The sequence below is a fragment of the Loxodonta africana genome, chromosome 22 (assembly GCF_030014295.1).
Source record: "Loxodonta africana isolate mLoxAfr1 chromosome 22, mLoxAfr1.hap2, whole genome shotgun sequence".
In the NCBI taxonomy this organism is placed as follows: domain Eukaryota; kingdom Metazoa; phylum Chordata; class Mammalia; order Proboscidea; family Elephantidae; genus Loxodonta; species Loxodonta africana.
The window spans coordinates 66,954,367-66,975,080 of record NC_087363.1 but is presented as its reverse complement, the minus strand read 5'-3'; the positions used below and the strand labels follow the sequence as shown (position 1 = coordinate 66,975,080).

The 20,714-nt window shown below is 45.5% G+C and overlaps 1 protein-coding gene across 1 annotated transcript; it reads right to left on the bottom strand.

Annotated features, from left to right (window-relative positions):
• Positions 1–17,466: 17,466 nt before the first annotated feature.
• CCT8L2 (chaperonin containing TCP1 subunit 8 like 2) lies at positions 17,467–19,537 on the bottom strand. The gene has a single exon (XM_003410026.3). It carries the CDS (start codon positions 19,535–19,537, stop codon positions 17,861–17,863), a length of 1,677 nt encoding a protein of 558 aa, XP_003410074.2. The 3' UTR covers positions 17,467–17,860.
• Positions 19,538–20,714: the final 1,177 nt, after the last annotated feature.

Here is a 20,714-nt window from a genome sequence, read left to right as displayed (position 1 = left end):
AAAATCAATCTCTTTGCCATCAAGTAGATTCCGACTCATGGTGACCCCATGTGTTATGGAGTAGAACTGCTCCATAGAGTTTTCTTGACCGTCATCCTTTTTTAAATGATTTATTCTTTCTTGTTGTTACTAAGAATATACACAAACAGAACACACACCAATTCAACAGTTTCTTAACGTACTTCCTATTCAGTGACACTGATTACATTCTTTCAGGTGTGCAACCGTCCTCGCCCTCCTTTTCTGTGTTGTTCCTCCCCCATTAACATGCACCCTAAGGTTCCTATCTAACCTTTTGAGTTGCTGTTGTCAGTTTGATACCATATGTATAGATTTTAAAAGAATACAATGCTCAAGGCAGATATTCTTGACTTGCTAAGCTAAACTATTGTTCGGTTTTAACAAGAGGTCAGTGGATATTTTAGTTTAAGGTTTAAAGATTATTTCAAGGCAGTAGTTTCAGGGGTTCATCCTGGAGTCCATTAGAATTTGAAATTCTGTTTTGCATTTTTCCCGTTTCGATCAGGGTTCTTCTATAGGACTGTAATTATTTTTCAGAAGCAGATCACCAGGCCTTTCTTCCACAGTGCTGCTGGGTAGGTTCAAACCACCAACCTTTAGGTTAGCAGCAAACTGCTTGTACCACCTAGGGATCTACTTGTGTTCTAGAAAGGAAAATTACTTGCTGAGGTGAGAAGTCTGAAGCTAGTAGAAAAAGACCTGCTGACCATGACAGGAGAGGCTCAAGAGACGACAAGCTTGGAGTAGGGTCAGGGAAAGGCAAAGAGGACAGCAGAACATTCAGGCACTTTTTAGGACCCTCAGCGAGATGGACTGACACAGTGGCTGCGACAATGGGCTCAAACACAGTAGTAATTGCGAGGATGGCACACAGACCCCGTGCTGTTTCACTGTATCGTAGGTAGGGTTGCTATGAGTCAGAGATGACTTAACGGCATCTAACAACCACCACAAAGGACCAAAGGTTATGAGGCATTAACGGTTCAGTGGTAGAATTCTCACCTTCCACGGGAGTCATTGGAGGTTTGTGTGTTACTGTGATACTGAACAGGTTGCAAAAGAGCTTCAAGAATAAGACTAGGAAGAAAGGCCTGCAATCTACTTCTGAAAACTAGCCAATGAAAAACCTATGGATCACAACCATCTGACCTGCAACCAGTCATGGGGATGGCACAGGACCAGGCAGCATTTTATTCCACTGTGTATGGGGCTGCCACGATCAGGGGCAGGGAGCCAACTTGAAGGCAGCTAACAACAACAAGGGTCAAATGTTAGTATCATCCCTAAAGTACAGCAAATTAGAGCACTCATGCTTGGATTTCAGAGGGTCCAAGGCAGTACAAGAGGAAGAAAAGGAAGGTGAGGTAGCAAATAGTAAAAACTAAACTATGATAATGAGACATAGCTCATATAAAGCCGTTAGAACAGCTCAATAATGTTAAGACACTGTTATCATCATCATCGTTACTGTTATTTCTGTAGCCCTTTAAGGAATCCCTTTTTCTTGTACAATCTTTCACTGTTGACTGCTATTCATAGGTTCTGTTAACCAAGATGTCAAGTGACGTTCAGTTAAATCGGGGCAAGGGCTTTCTAAGTGGCAAATACAGTACAAAAACATTACTTCCATTTTTGATTAAAATTCTTACTTTGGCACAATCTGACCTTTCCCTGTGCCTGAAGGACCGGTAAGGGAAATAACAGGACGCATCCAGTTGCCCTATATAGTTCTCCTAACATCCCATTTTCATTTCTGAGCTCAAGTTTAGCTAGAACAAAACCTAAGATTATCTCTGCTCCCTAACGTCTCTCTGTGACGACGTCTTTCACAATTTTAGATAACCTAGCGTGGGTGTTCTAAACACAGTTCCCTGCAGTGGCCAGGAGGCGAAAGCGAATGACTGCAGTGAGCAGAGGTATCCAGAGTATACCCCATCTAAAGGGGGCAGCAGCTAGTCAGCTACAGCAGAACGTCACCAGCAAGAAATACAAGTCAGATGTTTGCAATTTTCGAGAGAAGACAGAATTCTGTATTGTTTTTATCCAAAGTCTCCCTTTTTTTTTGGAAACCTAGTTTAAAAATTTCTAAATATTGTGAGAGACAAACAAAACACATCTGCAGACCTCTGGTTTGGAACCTCTAACTCAAGGCATATTTATTTTCCATTCACAAAATCTTTTACCTTTTGGTCCAAACTGAATTTCCAACCACATGGCCCAGGCTGCCATCAGGATACCTTGACCCTGGGGTAACCGTCACCCGCACCCCAAGAAATAAGGAGGTTGTCTACTGTTTCCTCCTACTCCAAAAAATGCACTACCAACTAAGAAACAAAACTGTGCCTCGACATCTTGGTAGGTAATTACAAAAAATCCTTACAGAAGGGAATTATACATGAAGTATTTAGGCAAAAACAGTAACTCCATTTATAAAGGTAATTAATTTCCCTAGTCTATTCCAAAAGAATTTGCTAGTAAGGGATACAACAGAAGAAATAATGAAGACTGTTTCTAATTTTCATATTTGAGGAGGGAGTGGAGTTAGCTTTCTTATAAAATTAGGAGTTAACAAAAGAGATGTGACACATCGTATCAAAACATTCAATTTAAGAAACATTATGTTTTTCTATCCTTTGTTAAAGAAGCGAAAAATTACGAAAAAGTAACATGATTTTTTTTAGTATTGTGCTTTGTTTAAATGAAAAAGTTCTTTAGTTTTACTTACTAATGTACTATGTCTAGTGGCTAAATTTCAGCATGCAATTCTTGTACGAGAATATGCAATTCATTCTCAACTTTTGACAGTGTTGACTTTGCTATTGGCAATTCCACAGTTTGTTGAAGAAAAACATTTGTGGTTTTATTGTCTTCTTAATGAGTATTAATCAACATTTAAAGGATGGCCCCTTTCCCCCAACCACCCCAAAAAAACAACTTTCAGTGGGAATAGATAACAAAACCTTTGACATAAGAAAAATACTACTTTTATCATATCCCCACGAGGTCTAAGAGTTTCTAACACTGTTGTGTTGCCCAACAGGCAAAACAGAGGGAAACTACTCCCTTTGGAAAATCAGCTGGTCATAAGGAATTAGCTATAATGAAAAGATAACCATATATGAAAGGTCTTTTGTTGTTTTGTTAGATTTAATTTTTTATAAAAGAGAGTGTACCTGTATTCCAACATTTTATTGGTAATAGTGTAGTATAAAATAATAAATATGGTAGTTCTTCAAGTACAATAATCAGAGACTGATCATTCAATAGGTAAGCTCAGTGTTTACCTTGCTTACCAGATCATCTGCAGTGACCTACAGATTAGTACATAAGCACAAGTAAACCCATTCTTACCTTACTTAATGGGTAATCCACCCTGTCAGTGACTGTAAATTTGAAAAGAGGCTTTGATTATGTAGGAAGGTGGTGTGGGGTTGGGAAAGAGAAAGATGCCAGCCATACCTGTAAGCAGAATTTTTGAGGTAGTGAAAAAATGTGGAATTGTTCACTGCAGATTAGTAAGTAAGAACAAGTAAACCCATGCTTACCTTGCTTCTTGGATAATCCGCCCCGGGTCGTGAAAAAAATGTGAAATTCTTCATTACAGATGATCTGTTAAGCAAGGTGCTTACTTTGCCTATTGGAAAATCGACCCCTGGTAATAATAACACCGTTAATTAACTACTAAGCCCATTTTTACATTAAATTTTAAAAATGCTTGTTTTACTTTGTCCATAGTTTCCTTTCTTGATGATGATGTTTATCTTAAAATTTATATCTCTGGATTCTGTACACAGATAATATTATGTATTTTGTATTTTCCCCAATACAGTAGTTAAATGCATTTAAATAAAGGTTGGACTTCAAAACAAAATTATTTTATTTACGAAATATGCATGTGGTAAAGTAATAAAAATGTTTTGAGCACAATGCTTTCCATATAAACATTCAATAAATATTGAGTACAGGGATGTTACTTGAATGAAAATGTTTTTATTTGTTCCGTTTCACTGTAATATTCTAAGGACACATTTCAAATAATTTGTTAAAAATTTACAAATTTTAGCCTCAATCTAAATTTTACTCTTAGATTTATACAATTTGGGAGAAGTGCTGAGGACGTCGGTCATTGCTACTTAAAACAATGCATTACCTTGTTCTGGAGGAAAATTAACATAATTTAAACGGCCAAGTAGCGAACATTAAACAAAGCATTGCATTTAGTGTCCATTCGATGGAAAAGTCCTAAGCAAACCTGCCTCCAGAAATAGTGATGAATAAAATTAATACATTAACAGAAATACTACTTGATTAGAGATTCATTTTGAAGATGTTAAAAAAGACGGACACAGCTGTAACTACGAATCCATATTTTAGAAAAATGGACGTAGAGTGTAAACTGGAAATTACAGGGGCGTAAATACCACATGGCGGTGTTTGCTCGCGCGAATGTAAAATCCCTGGGACTTAGGTTAACGTTGACTCGTAACTGAGACTTTATTTCATCTCATTTGCCTGGATCCAATTAGAGGACTGCCTGGTCGGTGCTCGGGGCAGGAGTAGTGGACGACGAGGGGCGACGGCGTCCTCGAACCGGCCCGGCCACACCGCTGGGACACAAAGGAGCGCCCGTGGGCAGAGGCCCGCTCCCCAGCGCCCGTGGGCAGAGGCCCGCTCCCCGGCGGCCGCAGGTGACCCGGGGAGGGGGCGGTGGGACCGCAGGTCGCACGGCCGCCGACCGCCTCGATCCTTCCGCGCAAAGTAGTGCCCCGCTTCCGCCGCGGCGCGCGGCGTGGAAGCCTCTGAGGGCCGGGGTTCCTAAACTTCCGAGGGGCGCTGCGGGCCGGCCGCATTTTCTCCTCCGAAGTTGATCGGGTCCCAGCTGCCAGGGCTGCCGCGGCAACTCTGGGCCCGGGCTGGCGCAGGCCGGCGTCCGTGCGCCCAGAGCCTACGGAGCCCAGGGACAGAGGCGAGCGGCTGCTGCAGGACCGACTGCCGATCGGGGCGGTGCGCTCAGGCCGGAGCGGCGCCCCACAGCGTCGGGGGAGGGAGGCAGGCAGGCAGGTGTCCCGGACGGCCCCCGCCCCCACCGCCGCGGGGGCGCCCTGGCGCGGGGAGCGCGTGACCTAGTTTGTCCTGAAGTGGATTTGACAGGTTGTCAGCTCAGCTCCCCACCCCCACCCCTTCCGGGTACCTCTCCCCGAGCGCCCCGCCCCGGCTCAGCCCTGCGCGCGGCCGCTGTCGCCGTCGCGCCCCGCCCCGCCCCGCCCCGCCCCGCCTCCGGCTCGCCCTCCTATTGGTCCTCGCGACCCGGCTCCCGCCAGGGCCCGCCCCCGCCCAGGCTCGCCCTCCGATTGGCCGTCGCCCCAGTCCTCCCGGCTCCACTCGGGGGACGGAGTCCTAGCGCCGCGCTGCCGCCGCTGAAACGTGCGGCCCGCGGTCCCTGGGCTTCTTGTCTCCGCCCTGCCTTCTCCGCTCCCTCCCCTGAGCCGCGCTCTTCTCCGGCCGTTGTCTCAATCCCACTGTTGGCTCTTTCTCGCTTGTCTTCTCTCCGTCCTCTGGCTCTCCGCCCGTCTCGCTTCTGCGCTCCACTGTCCCGGCTCCGGGAACCTGAGCCCCACGTTTCCTGCGCTGCGCCCCCTCCAAGCCTGGCTTTCCCCCCTCGCCTCCCGGCCCCACAGTCCCGACTTGAGTCCTCCACCTACCTCTGTACTTCCTTTTCCACCCTCGCCCTGGGTTCTCTCCTTCCCTCCTTGTGTCCCCTCTCTTTTCTTTACTTCTCACATTTCTTTCTTCCCTAAGAGGGTAACTAAATCCCTTCTCCAGGTTTTCTGCCTGCATTAAGTCTAAGGCTCTTTAATTTTCTCCTGATCCCCACCCTACTACTCATTTTCTCTCTCCCCCTCCCTCCATCTCCTTCCCCACCCTCTCACCACCTCCCCGCCTGTCTTCCTAAACTCAGCCAAGTGGAACAGATCTCCCATCATAACAAGGGAGAGGGCGAGGATAAAAATGATAAATATCAATACTGAGGTTTTTATTGCTTTTGGTTTTTGAAACGGAAAGTGAACTAGAACGGCCAGATAAACCCAGACCTAGGATCAGGACTGAATTCTTAAAGCACCAAATGAGACTATGATGACAAAGTTGATACCCCAGCAATGCAATCAGCATTTCATCGAGAAATTACTTTTATTTTGATTGCTTATGCAGTGTTATTCCACTAGCAATCCAAAATTGGTTTTTTAAAAGTTTGTGCTGGTTCTGTAACTGGCTGCTTTTGAATGTGACTAATAAGGCCGAGATCTGGAGCTAATCCCCACACAAATTGTTTGGCTTCAAACACAAGGAACTGTTGATGATTGAGATGAGGAAACTCAGGTAACTTACCTAGGTCATTAAAGTGGAGATTTCAAACTTGAACCCAGGTCTGACACCAAAGGTCCATCAGAACAAACCATCATATTTCATTAATACATCTGGAAGAACTACAGAAATATTATTTCCAGCTGAATTCCTATGGAGACTCTTGACAATCACAGGGGTCCTTACAAAGCTCCCCACCAAGACTCCGTCGGCCCCAGGTGCTGCTTTAGGGCGCTGGCTACCTCTCCAGCTCAGTATACTCCAAGGTCATTAGAGCTGTTAAGCCAAGCTGTTTATTGCCACAGGGCCTCTGTGCTTGCTGTTTCCTGGCCTGTCTAGAACAGCTTTTCTTCTGACTTCTGTGGCTCAGTTCACATGGCCCTGCTGGGAGGCGTTTCTGACACACTATCTAAAGTAGGTTCCACACCAAAGACACAAGGTAATTATGAGCCCAAGAGACAGAAAGGGCCAAATAAACCAGAGACTACATCAGCCTGAGACCAGAAGAACTAGATGGTGCCCGGCTACAACCAATGATGTCCCTGACAGGGAACACAACAGAGAACCCCTGAGGGAGCAGGAGAGCAGTGGAATGCGGATCTCGAATTCTTGTAAAAAGACCAGACTTAATGGTCTGACTGAGACTAGACCCCAGAGGTCATGGTCCCCAGACCTTCTGTTAGCCCAAGACAGGAACCATTCCCAAAGCCAACTCTTCAGTCAGGGATTGGACTGGACTATGGCATAGAAAATGATACTGGTGAAGAGTGAGCTTCTTGGATCAAGTAGACACATGAGACTATGTGGGCAGCTCCTGTCTGGAGGTGAGATGAGAGGGCAGAGGGGGTCAGAAGCTGATCAAATGGGCACAAAAATAGAGAGTGGAGGGAAGGAGTGCACTGTCTCATTAGGGGGAGAGCAGGTAGGAATATATTGCAAGGTGTATATAAATATTTGTATGAGAGACTGACTTGATTTGTAAACTTTCACTTAAAGCACAATAAAAATTAAATAAATAAATTGTTTCCATCACCACCCCCACCAGTTCCTTCTATCATATCACCCAGTTGTTCCCTTCAGAGCACTGAGCACAATCTGCAATCATCTTGTTCATTTACTTGTTTATGGTCTGTTCCCCTTCCCTCCCCCTCCACAGTTAAGATGTGAGCTCCTGGAGAAGGGATCTTTTGTTGTTGTTGTTTTCCCTCCAAGCCATATCTCCAGGACACAAGGTAGGTACTCAGTAAATATCTGATGAATAAATGAATGGAGACATTCATCTTGATCAAATGAACTAACCGAATTTTCCTTCATGGTTGTGTTTCCTTTTTTCTATACTTTATTTCTCGCTATTCTTTGACAAAGAGTGAGAGACAAGGCCTGTTGCTCCAAGGTCATCCTCTTGCTACCTCGTTTCCAGCTGTTCACAGAATGTAGTCACTGGCCTTGCCCTTTTCCTGACCCAGGTGCAGTCTGCAGTGGACAGATACTTGGCAGTACCTTCTTCCTCCAGGGCAGTCTCTGTGCTTGGCAGAAGGTGAGGTGGGGGAGGGAAGGTGCCCAGTTCCGTGTTACCTCCTTCACAGCTCAGGGAAGGCCCTGAATGTGATTGCCAGCCCCTTGGCCCCAACCTCTGTTTCTAGCTTAGGCAGAAAAGCAGAACAGATGGAGGCTCCTCCTCCCTCTCCTCTCCCAACACACTTCTGGGGCTCTGTTCAGCAGTTGGGCCTCTGTCTGAGCTCTCTTGGGAACTAGCACACAGGGCATGCCCAAGAGAATCTTGGGTCAATAGCCAGAGAGGTAAAATGTAGTCCTAACTGCCATAGACAGGCAGTGTGAGCTTGGCCAAGTCTCCTAAACTCTCTGATCTCAATTATTATCCATCTTTGCCTATGTTCATGGTTTTAGATTTTAGCTGCTAAAAACTATTAGCTGCAAGCAAGTATCCTGACAGGTAGCAGAAGGTGGCAGGGAGAGACGGTCCAGATTGCTTTTTAAATGTTCCCTTTACTTTTTCATAAACCCTGATGGTGTAGTGGATAAGACCTACAGCTGCAAACTAAAAGGCTGGCAGTTCAAATCCACCAGGCGCTCCCCTTGGGAACTCTATAAGGTAGTTCTACGCTGTCCTATAGGATAGCTATGAGTAGGAATCGACTTGACAGCAATTTTTTTTTTTTTTTTTGTTTAACTTTTCAGAGCAGCTTCTCTGAAACAGCTAGTGGGCATGCCAGAAACAGCTGGCAGAGTAGCTGAATGGTAGCGGGAGTTACTCCTTTTACCCTCCTCTTTGATAATAAGAGTATATCATGATCATAGGGTAGTGGTCATAAGTGTCCTAGACCAGCGCTGCTATCCAATAGAATTTTGTGATGACAGAAATCTATATTCTGCACTGTCCAGTATGGTAGCCATTAGCCATGTGTGACTATTGAGCCCTTGAAATGTGGCTAGTGTGACTGAGAAGCTAAATTTTTTGTTGTATTTAATTTAAAACAATTTAAATAGCTATATGTGATCAGTGGCGACAGCAGAAAGGTTCCAGAGTTGATCCACCTTCTAGCCAGGTGAAATTGCTTAACTTATCCATGCCTTAGTTTCCTCACCTGTAAAATGGGAAAAAAAAGGTAATACCTACCTCATTAAGTACAAGTAAATGATGTAATCCACATAGAGCTGTATTGCTGGTATAGGCAAACCAAACCCAAACTGGCTTAAACAAAAAGGTTTCTTGACTGCCACTAGCCACAAGTTTTGTGATCTTGGACAAATTATGGGAGTTGTACAATTTTAGAAATGGAAGAAGACTAAGAGGTCATACAGCTCAGTCCTTCATTGGATGGATTTGGAACCAGACACTCAGTCTGAGTCTCAGTTTCTTCCTCTGTAAGTAGGGGTAATAGTACTGGTCCTATCTACCACTCAAGGTTATTATGAGGATCAAGTAAGGTAATGTTTATAAAAAGTGCTTGGGGAAATAACAAAAAATGCCATTCATATGCAAGGCATTCTATTTTTATTATTATTAATGTAGTAGTTTACCTCATTTTCAGTCACCTCAGATGCATGTGAAAACTGGACAGGAAATAAGACCAAAAGAAGAATTGATGCATTTGAATTATATCGTTGGCAAAGAATACTGAATATACTATGGACTGCCAGAAGAATGAATAAGACTGTCTTGGAAGTACAGCTGGAATGCTCGTTAGAAGCAAGGATGGTGAAACAAACTTTGGACATGTTTTCAGGAGGGACCAGTCCCTGGAGAAGAAGATCATGCTTGGTAAAGTAGAGGGTTGGGGAAAAAGAGGAAGACCCTCAAGGAGATGGATTGACACAGTGGCTACAGCAATGGGCTCAAATGTAACAACGGTTGTGAGGATGGTGCAGGACCAGGCAGCGTTATGTTCTGTTGTACATAGGGTTGCCCGGAGTCGGAATGGACTTGATGCCACCTAACAATGACACCTTATTATGAGGAGAAAGGGAGAGAATAAGCTCACCTGGCTTCTAGAAATGAGTAAGAGCACTTAAGAAAAACCACTGTGTGTGTGTGTGTGTCCTTGTTAAGGTGAGGTGGAGAAGGTGTGTCAGTGTAATTGAGGTGCGGCCCTTGGTGTACCAGGAAGGAGTGGCGTAGGGAGTGGATTTTAGGGTGGAGAGGTTGGGTGTGACAGTTGGTGATAGTTAAAGTTTTTTTTTCCTCTAGTGACATTTGAGAAGAGAGAGAGTCACTCACATGGAAGGACAAATGCTGTGCTTCAAGTGCTCGAAAGAGCAAGCACTTACAAAATAATCTTTAATTTATGCTTTATGTCCTGTGTTAGTTTAGGTCCTCTGGAAAGTAGAGCCAAGATTGTTCTGCAAGAGACTTGGGGGAGGAGGTGGGAGGGAAAGAGGGGGGGGGTGGGAAGAGTCAGGCTGCGGTACAGCTCTGAGGTAGTTTTGGTCAGGCTGACAGGAAAGCCCAAGCCCAAGTCACCGTCAGAGGACCCCTTCTGGCAGGAACTGTCCTGCTTTGTCCCATGGGAGGTATGGCCTTGGTGAGCATGGTGGCAGTGGAGGAGGATTCTGAGGACAGCAGCTGAGGCTTATGTCAGTCACACTGCAGCAGCAGGGAATCACAGTGGGGTGTTTTCAGAGTCATCACACCATCCCACAAGGCTCAAAATTGTTCCTTTCATCCATTCCACATGCTCATCGTCGTCGTCGTCTGTTCTGTGTCAGTTGCTGTGGCAAATGGAAGCATGGTCCCCTTGTCTTTTCCCGCCATCCCCATCCACTTTCTTAGAGTATTTCAAAATGGTGAGTTTCCTAAGTGACCAAGTTGAGCAAGTTGAGTTCTGGTTTCTGGGTAATTCTTAACACTTGGCTGGTACTTAATATATGTTTAAATTGCAATAATACACCCAACTCTAACCCACTATGACTTGAAATATACTTACATTTACTTCAAAACTCTCTACTCTTAATTATGCAGAATGAAAGGAGATGTTAACTATCAATACTCCTAGAAACCCATCATTTGGAAAAACCCAAAGTCAGAGCTGAAAAGATCAGTACCTGTTACCATCAAGACGATTCAGACACACAGCAACCCTGTAGAACAGAGTAGAACTGCCCCACAGGGTTTTCAAAGCTGTAAATCTTTACAGAAGCTGACTGGCCACATTTCTCTCCTGTGGAGTGGGTGGTGGGTTAGAACCGCCAACCCTTCGGTTAGCAGCTGAGCGCTTAACCATTGGAACACCAAGACTCCTTGAAAAGATCAATGGAGAGTGAAAGTAATAAAATAATGAACAAAGAGAGTTTTATGAAAAGGAATTTCAGATCTTGTGGAGAATATAGGGAATTATCATCCTGAAACAGCCAGAAAAAATAAACTTATTCAAGATGGAAAAGAATAAGGTGGAGCAGATATTTCAGGAAGCCATAAGATTAAATAAAAGACAAATAAGATTTATTACTCATTGTAATGAGAACCAATAGAAATTGATAGCAAAGTAGAGGCCATGGGTAAAGAAATAAGGAAACGGATGAAAAAGATATATTAAGAGTTTGAAATAAGATCAGTGAAAAAACAAAGACTAATACACAGAAAATATAACGTGGGAGAGGGGAGAAAGAGTGATTACACCTAAGGAATTTGTAAAATATATGAAGTGACGTAAAATGTGAAGAAATATAAAGAGGAATATTTTCTCTGAATAAATACTTATCGCACTAATATTCCTATATTTTAATAGTTCTAAAATTCTAATACTTCTATCATTAATAATATTATCATTTTTGTACTACATGGTGCCTATCCGGGCAAAATAAAAATTCACACCAAAATAGAAAAGCTTAGCTTCTAACCGTGTGCCATTAGCACACCAGACTTCATCGATGGTGTCTGTGGTGTGATGCTGAACATGGGAAGGAAACTAAACTTCAGTAACATCTGGGCATATTTTGAAATGTTTTCTGCGTTACTTCAGGAATTAAGGCACATGAAGATTCTTTCCAAGGAGGCTTGGTGGTGGAACAGTTAAGCGCTTGACTGCTAACTGGAAGGTTGACAGTTCAAATTCCCCTAGCAGCTCTGAGAGAGAAAGGCCTGGCATTCTTCTTCCATAACAACTACGGCCTAGAAAACTCTGGGGCCGTTCGGCTCTATCACATGGGGTCACTATGAGTAGAAATCCACTCAATGGCATACAACAACAACCGTCTTTCCAAATTACAATCTAATGTAAAAAGCATTGCAAGTAGTTTGGGAAATAATTTTTCAGAAAAAATAGCATTGCAACCCTGGTGCAGAGAATATTATACCTTGTGTAAACAAATTACACTAATAAAATTGGGATAGGAGGTTTATGAGGTTCCAAAAAAATGCAGGAATGAAAGATGAGGTGTGTGACATTCTGCAGCTACACAGGGGAGACTGGGGTTGGCCTCAGCCTAAGAGATCTTCTCTTCTGGAGGGAAAACACTGATCCAGAACATGCGACGCCTCCTAAGATGAGAAATTTAGATAACCACCTGCAGTGGGGGCCTCTGAAGTACCAGGTGCTGGAGTCAGTGGGCACAGGAGAGAGCACACAGACGTAAAACACCCATTAAGACGCAAATAAGAACAATAATGTAGATTTGGACATGAAAATAAGATCTTTCATTTTGAGTTCACTGAAGTCTAGAGAGGTGTTGTCAGCTGCCATCAAGTTGGTCCTCAACTCACAGTGACCTCACCCACCCTGGGATCACTGCTGTGATCCACAGGGTTTTCATGGGCTGGTTTTAAGAAGTAGATCACCAGGCCTTTCTAGTCTGTCTTAGTCTGGAAGTTATGCTGAAAACTGTTCAGCATCATTTAGCAACACAGTGTTTCCACTGACAGACGGTGGTAGCCAGTGGTGTCACTAGGGTTGGTGTCACCCAGTGCTGTAACTAATGGTGTCTCCCAGGGCTGAGCGCTGCTACTAGCCCGGCCCCTCCCATCCGCGCCTCCCTGCAGCTGGTGCTCTCCACCCAGTAGTGGGCGCTGGGGCCCAGCTGCATGCACCCTAACTGGCGGGTGGTGGGGTCAGTGCTGGCAAGTTACCGCACTGGGTGACAGGTGACACCGGCCCTGCCTTGGCAGCCCCTTCCCTGGCGACACCCACCTGCCCACTGCCTCTCTCACCACTGCCACTGCCGCCAGACCGTGGGGTCGTTTTGGTGTCACCCCCCCGACAGTGTCAGTGGACGCAGTTCACACCCCCCTCCCCCACACCCCCTTAGTCCGCCACTGGGGTGGCTGCACATGAGGTGTATTGGCCGCACGGAAGCCAGCAGTTCTACCGCTGAACCACCGCTGCCCCCATCCAGAGAGACTTGGCTTCCCTGCACTCACCGCGTCCATCTTTCCTTCCTGATGCATTCAGTGGGTTCGAAGAAAACTTGTAGAGACCCATTATTTTTCTTAATCCGTGTAATGTACAATGTTGTGTCTCAAATATGTGCCACAATACAAAAGTATTACCATTGTTTTGGTCACCAGCATCTTGTCTCTCTTAGCACTGCAGTGACTAATGTCAAGTTCTCTTGGTAATACACGGAGGACAGTGTCTGAATTCCTTATGCGATATTTACATTTGCAGAGAGTATGATTTTCAAGCCCTCTACTCAAGTGTGAGAATTATGTGCAACTGTCTTTCTATTACTAAATGATCTCAGTATTTCTTTTTCAATTCCCCTGTCTGATAGTTGAATACTTAATCTAACCAATTACAGGCAATTTTAGTCCTTTCATGGTTTTTCTTGATCAGTCCAGCCCTTAACTAAGTCAGTTCTTTATTCCCCTCCTCTCATTCACCCCAAATTGCTCCAAATTCCATAGGCTTTTGCAGCATCTTGGTGTCCTGTGAAAGGTATCTGTCTGAGCCCATTTCTCTGGCCTCTGCTGAATGTACCATCCTCTCTGGCCTGTTCAATCCCACCTCTTGCCACGACCTTGGAATTCCCTTAGGGTTCAGGGTTCATACCCTCAAATACCTGATGCATGCTGTTCAGGGGCAAAGAGATACCTGGCCTCTCTGATGCCACACCAGCCTGTTTCCGAGGCTCCAGGGTTCCAGATTGGAAGCAGAGAACATTCCTCTGTTCTCAAGTCTCCAAACTTTCCTGGGGAGTCTATCATCCTTTACCCCCATCTCGCCGCTTAGAACTGACTAGGAGGAGTGCAAAACCCCTTTCAGAGACCCTATTGCATCTCTCTCATTCCCACCCTAACCTTCCTTTTTTATCCTTAGTTAGGAAGGAAGATCTTTCCGTGTGTGTGTGCGTGTGTTAGGAGGGGTGATGTTTTGGGGGAAAAGTTGGCTCAGCAAGTAGTCTTCCAAGATCTCTATTTCTTACATGTCTACTGCAGATTTTGGCACTTTACTGCTATGCTAACAACTTTCCCTTGGGGTGGTGGCAGCTTCTTAACTAGATGACTGGGTACTAGGGGAAATCTTCAATAAACCGCAAAGGAGAAGCACATCTTAGAACAGAACTATGTAGCTAACCCACTGGGCCTTTGAAAAACTTGAGATCCTACATTCTGGGGGACCTCTGATCCTACTATCTCGGAAGCAGGTTGTGGACCCAGTAAAATTAAGGTCAACTGCTGATCAACTTCTACATAAACCCAGTGCCCTTGAGTCGATTCCGACTCAAAGCGACCAAAGGAGCGCCTGGTGCTCCTTTTTTTTTTTCCAACTTCTACATAGTAGGAAAAACAAAACAATTTGACATCTGAGTTGTAATATTTTGGCACTTAGAGAGGTGGTTGTGGCCATAATCAGGATTTAGCAATTGAGATTGTTACTTAGATCCGTCCTTCTCAGATGTTCACACGACCATTTGTCAACTGGGGATCTTACAGCAGTGCAAATTCTGGCGTAGAAGGTCTGGGATGGGGGCATTTGAGAGTCTGCATTTCTAACATGCTCCTGAATAATATTGATGCTGCTGGTTCATGGACCACATTTTGAATAGCAAATGCTTAGAAGGCAGGCTGTGAGAAAGCAGATGACCCTCACCTGATGCTAAAAAAAACCCAATACTCCATACACTTTCAGCTTATACAGTAATTAACTCTCCATTCTGGTCCTCTTCCCTAAGCCCATTCCTCTAGCTGCCCATGGTAATCACCTTCATTGGTATATGACATTTTCTCCCCTTCTAGATCAGTTAATATTCTTTAGGTTACAAGATGGGGAAACTAACTCTGGCTAACTGGAGGAGGTTCATTTGAAAGGAACCATTTCCAACCAATCTTGGGAAGGATGGGAACCAGGGTGACTCAGGGGATCTCAGTAGCAGAAGCTCTGAGATCTTTATGTGGCCATAAAATGCCTTAATTTCCATGTTCTGCATCAAGTTTGGGTCAGATATTTCTACCTTTAAAGTTCTCAGCATAAGCCAATTAAATTTGTGTCTGCTACAACTATTTTTTGTCCCTTGTAAAGCCACCCTTGATGTTAATTTTAACTTGCTTTTACATATATGGAAACCCTGGTGGCATAGTGGTTAAGAGCTATGATAAGGTCAGCAGTTTGAATCCACCAGGCTCTCCTTGGAAACCCTATGGGGCAGTCCTACTCTGTCCTGTAGGGTCGCTATGAGTCGGAATCAACCCAATGACAACAGGTTTGTTTGTTTTTTTACATATATACAGTTGTGTGTATGTGTGTGTTTATGTGCACGCACACACGGCTGTCTGGGGGAAGGGAGATGGTAATGAAATGTCATACATGATTTCCCCCAAAATAAATTATTGGAAAGTCCCTTGTGTATCAAAGTTAGGAGATTTTAAATATACTATGGACGTTGTTTGGTCTTCTTATGCCTTACGGTTGGTGTAATAAAACATAGTGGATAAGAAAGTGGGTCCCCTCTTATGTTTACTACGTAACTTCAGATAATAAACTTTCTGAAGTTCACTTGTGTCTCCTGCAACTGAGATAATCAGGTTTCTTTCTCATATATTTGTTCTGAGTATTAAATAAAATTTACGTAAAGTACTTTTGCACTGCTTTAAAAAGTTAACTATTTATATTGTCACCTTGTTGTTGTTAGGTGCCATCGAGTCATTCTGACTCATAGCAACCCTATGTACAACAGAACAAAACACTGCTCAGTCCTGCACCATCCTCATAATCATTGCTATGTTTGAGCCCATTGTTGCAGCCACTGTGTCAGCCTATCTCGTTGAGAGGCTTTCTTCTTTTCACTGACCGTCTACTTTACCAAGCATGATGTCCTTCTCCAGGGACTAGTCCCTCCTGATAACATGTCCAAAGGACATAAGACGCAGTCTTGCCATCCTGGCTTCCGAGGAGCATTCTGGCTGTACTTCCTCCAAGACAGATTTGTTCGTTCTTCTGGCGGTCCACGGTATATTCAATAGTCTTCACCAACACCATACTTCAAACACATCAATTCTTCTTAGGTCTTCCTTATGCATTGTCCAGCTTTTGCATGCAGGTATCATCACTACTATTATGGAAGTTAAGATTTTATGAGAATAAAAGGGAAATTGAGGGCAGGAGAGAAATATGAAAGTACATAGTTGTGCTCCAGTGAGATGCACTGGTGGTTCAGCAATAGAATTACCTCCTTCCATATGGAAGATCCAGCTTTGATTCCCGGCCAGCCCACCTCAAACACAGCTACCACCTGTCTGTCGTTGGAGGCTTGTACGCTGCTATCGTGCTGACCAGGTTTCAGCAGAGCTTCCCAACTAAGGTGGACTAGGAAGAAAGGCCGGGTGATCGACTTCCAAACAATCAGCCAATGAAAAAACACTATGGATGACAACAGTCTGATCCCCAACCAATCACGAAGACGGCACAGGACAGGGCAGCGCTCCTCGATGCGTGGGTCCCCGTGAGCCAGGGCCAACTCGACAGGCATCTAACAACAACAGTTACATTCACTAAGCATATAAAGACATATAAAAGGTGTTTTCTGAATTAGTAATAAGGAGAATAGTTTGATACAGTTTAGAATTTCATTTCCCCACAGTTTCAACACAATGCTTGCAAATTTGTTCTGCTTTGTTGCCACTAGTATGCCTGCTATAGGACATTTTTTTCATGTGTCTGGCTCTCCAAATATTTAAAGAAGGTTTGTTTTTATGATTCTAAGAGATCTCAGCTTCCACCTCCTAGATCCTCCTCCTTGGTTCTGCTCATTTCCCAAGAGACAGAGTAACTTGGAGTGGAAAAGCTTTGGGTAGTATTGCTGAACTCTTCAGTTCTGCTTAAATCCCCTCTTTCAATGCCCGGGGGTATCGAGTTGTGATCCCGGTATCCTTGTACCAGATGTTCCCTAGTCCTCCCTGCACCTAAACACAGTTCCAAGGTGTGTGTTCATTTTTCCTTATCTTCAGTTATTTATCCCAAGGATACTTAAAAAACAAAACAAAAAAAATGTATTTGTGCCTGCCAGCTCCTTTCCTTTCTTCTTCTCCCACTCTTCATCTTTCTTTCTTTAATCTTAAAATGATGTTCCTTTCTTTTTCTAAATAATCACAACCAGAATGACTGCCCCTTCTGTAATCTGAGACTGATATTCTCAGGTTACTAAAGTGACAAGTAGACATAGAGTCACATATATTAGAAAATCATGCAGGGATGTTTCTTGGATGATTGGGAAGAGATTATTGTACTTTCTTTGCATCCCCAAAGCCCAAGCACTTAATTAAAAGAAATCTTTAATAAATGAAGCTCTTATTTTAGGAAAGGAATAGGATCTGATGGGGAGAGACAAGAAATAAAAGACGAGAATCTGGAAAGAAAGTGAATCAGTGAAGAGGGTTTTTATCTTATGGTCCTTTAGGGTGTATTTTTCCTGATGAAATTGACTCTAAAAGGTGCCAAACATGGAGGGAAGAAATCAGGTAAACATTCATTTGGGGGGGGGGTTGTGCCCTCCTTGGCCAGTCCCCGCTTTATTGAGGCTGTTGCTACTTATTTATTCCAAATGAATTTTTTCTCACAAGAGATGGGCATTTCTTTGCCTTTTTAGAATCAGAATTCAAGTCCTGCTGTTGTGTGGGACTTTTCTTGGCCACTACAACTTCATCTACAGTCACAAGCTGTAGCACTACATCAGCTGCCACTCGAAGGCCTTGGGCTTTGGCCATGAGGGTGTCCCACACCTGCTCCTGGGCCACGTTTATTATCCCTTCTTCTCCCACTCCTATGAGGAAGTTCCCAGCTTGGTGAGCTCCATACATTTCTGCCATCACGCCTGCAACAGCTAAGCCTGCATTCTGTGCCAAGGTTTCAGGAAGAGACCTGAGGGCCTGGGCAAAGGCTAGGAATGCAGGACCTTCAGGCCCGTCCAGTTTTCTTCCTTTTTCTGAGAGGATTTTAGCCAGAGCCATCTCTGTGGCCCCGGCCCCTGGAAGCAGCCTGGGATCCTGACACAGCTGGGAATAGGCATCAATTCCGTGGTAGGCAGCCTGCTCTGCACCCCGTAGCCCTTCAGTGGTGGCCCCCCTGAGGATCAAGGTGAGGGCAGGTGAGCTCGGGCAATCCCATTCAAATACCACAGCCAAACTTTCTCCCAGCTCCTGTCCATAGACCCTCAGGCACTTCCCTGGCACCAGGGGAGGAACCAGATAAGACAGCAAAGGTGTGCCCAGCACCTCGCTCAGGTACACCATCTCCCTCCGGGACTTGGCTTCTATCACCATGATGCCAGACCTATCAGCTCGTAGTAGGGTCTTCTCATCAATTTCCCCCCACACCACCACCACATTAATACCCATATCCGCCAGTTGGGAGACCTGCTTTTCTATCCGTTGCTCGCTTCCTTTCCTAAATTTATTTAGCTCCTCGGGACTGGAGAGCCGGGCAGTTGCTGGTGCATTTGAACTGGCTGGGCCAAAGGGGCAGGCAAACAGAGCTACCCTGGCACCCCTTAACACCATGGTTACTTGCCCGCAGGGTTTCCCGGCCACCACCAGCCCTGGGAGCAGACACGAGTCCCCCAGTGTGGCTCCACGCAGTGTGCAGACGCCAATACGCTCTGGCTTAAAGGTTCCATCCAGCTCCCTGATAGCCCAGCATGCATGGGCCACGAGCTTGGTCAAGAAGTCCGTCTGGGTCACAGTATGGGTATTCATCACAGAATAGAGGGCCCAAAAAGGGTCTTCCAAAGGGCCCAGGGATCGGACTGCCAAGGAGGGCAGTGTGGCCAGGACCTCCGTGGTTGCTGCTGCATAGGACCCCCGGAGCTGTGCACGCGGCAGGCCGGCCCTCAGCAGGAGCTCGGCCTGCTCAAGCAAGGCTCCTGCCAGGAGGACCACAAAGGCCGTGCCGTCGCCCCTGCTCTCGGCTTGAGTGTGGGAGGCCTCCCGGAGGAGCCAGGCCGCCGGGTGCTCCAGCTCTAAGGCCCTGAGAATGGCCGTGGCGCAGCCAGTGCACACCGTCTCTCCCGTAGCAGTTACCAGCAACTTCTGGCGCCCGTGGGGGCCGTAGCACGGCCGAATGAGGGTGGCTAAGGCCTGGGCTGCTGCGGTGCTGCTCAGCACGTTCTTCTCTCCGGCTCTGGCTCCGGGAGTCCAGGCGCACGGCTGAGGGCTCCGGTGCAGCAGCTGCGGCAGCTCCGGGGCCAAGGGGCCTCTGGTGTCCATTGCCGGTGAGAAGAGAGACTACCATGGGTTCCAGGGACGTTCTAGAAACAGCAGTTGGGGCACTCTGGACGCTGGCCTTTGAAGCTGCTCAAGAGTTCAGTGGAAACATGGAGCCCAAAAGCTATGAGCCGTGCTCTGGGGACGTCAGGATGGACCTACGCTCAGATTCAAGGGAAGGCAGTGAAAGGCTTTGCTTCTGATCTACTGAGGGCTCAGCCCTAAACCACCCCTAAATTGGATTCTGTAAATGAACCAGGCTCCTGGGCCCTCTGAATCTTGGAGCTGAAACAAGGTCTCCCATGGATGATGTCAGGAAGCCGCCAAGGGAACCAAGGTCAGGGAATGAGGTCACAAAAGGATGGCTGGAATCAGGGTGGCCCTGCCCACAATGGAGGTGGGGCCTACTTGCCCAGCTGTGGAGATACATACATTCCTGTGCCAGGCTCAAGAGTTTCTTTTAACCACCTGAGATAATGACGTGGAAATCAGGTGAAAATGCATACCCACGTCAATTCCTGATGAAGCTGTGACTGCTGTTTTGTGTGTGTGTGTGTGTGTGTGTGTGTGTGTGTGCGCGCACGCGGGTGTGTTTTTCGGAAGGAAACTGAGGGATGAAGTTACTTCCCTCCCCTCCCCCCTTTCTCTTGCAGCGCTAAGCACCATGATCCATGTCTTTGTTATCTGTCTCCCTTTGTGGTGTTTTTGGCCGTCCTATCAGTTTTGGCTTGTTTATCAGGTTCCTTAAAGTGTCTGTTTGTCTTTCAGACTGCCACCTGTACAATAACTCCTCCAAATGACATCGCCATCGCTGAACTGGAAAAGGCAGGCCAAGACAGGGAGGAAAAGGTGCCAATAGCCTACAGATGTACAAATGGAAGTGGACCCAGGGAAACAAAAAGTGACTGGGCTTCCCAATGGTCACTGAAGAAAGTGAAGGGCAAAGGAGGTAGAAAACCAAAGTGAATAGTTGGTACCCTTATGTCTAGATGCTTGTTTTAGGCTGGGTTCTCTAAAGAAGCAAAGCCAGTAAAGCATATAAATGTATATATACCAAACCCAAACCCGTTGTCCTCGAGTCAATTCTGACTCATAGCAACCATATGAGTACTGCTCCATAGGGTTTCCAAGGAGCAGCTAGTAGATTTGAACTGCCGACCTTTTGGTTAGCAGTCATAGC

Coding starts and splice junctions, on each gene's coding strand:
- CCT8L2 (XM_003410026.3), bottom strand. CDS start 19,537: ATGGACACCAGAGGCCCCTTGGCCCCGGAGCTGCCGCAGCTGCTGCAC.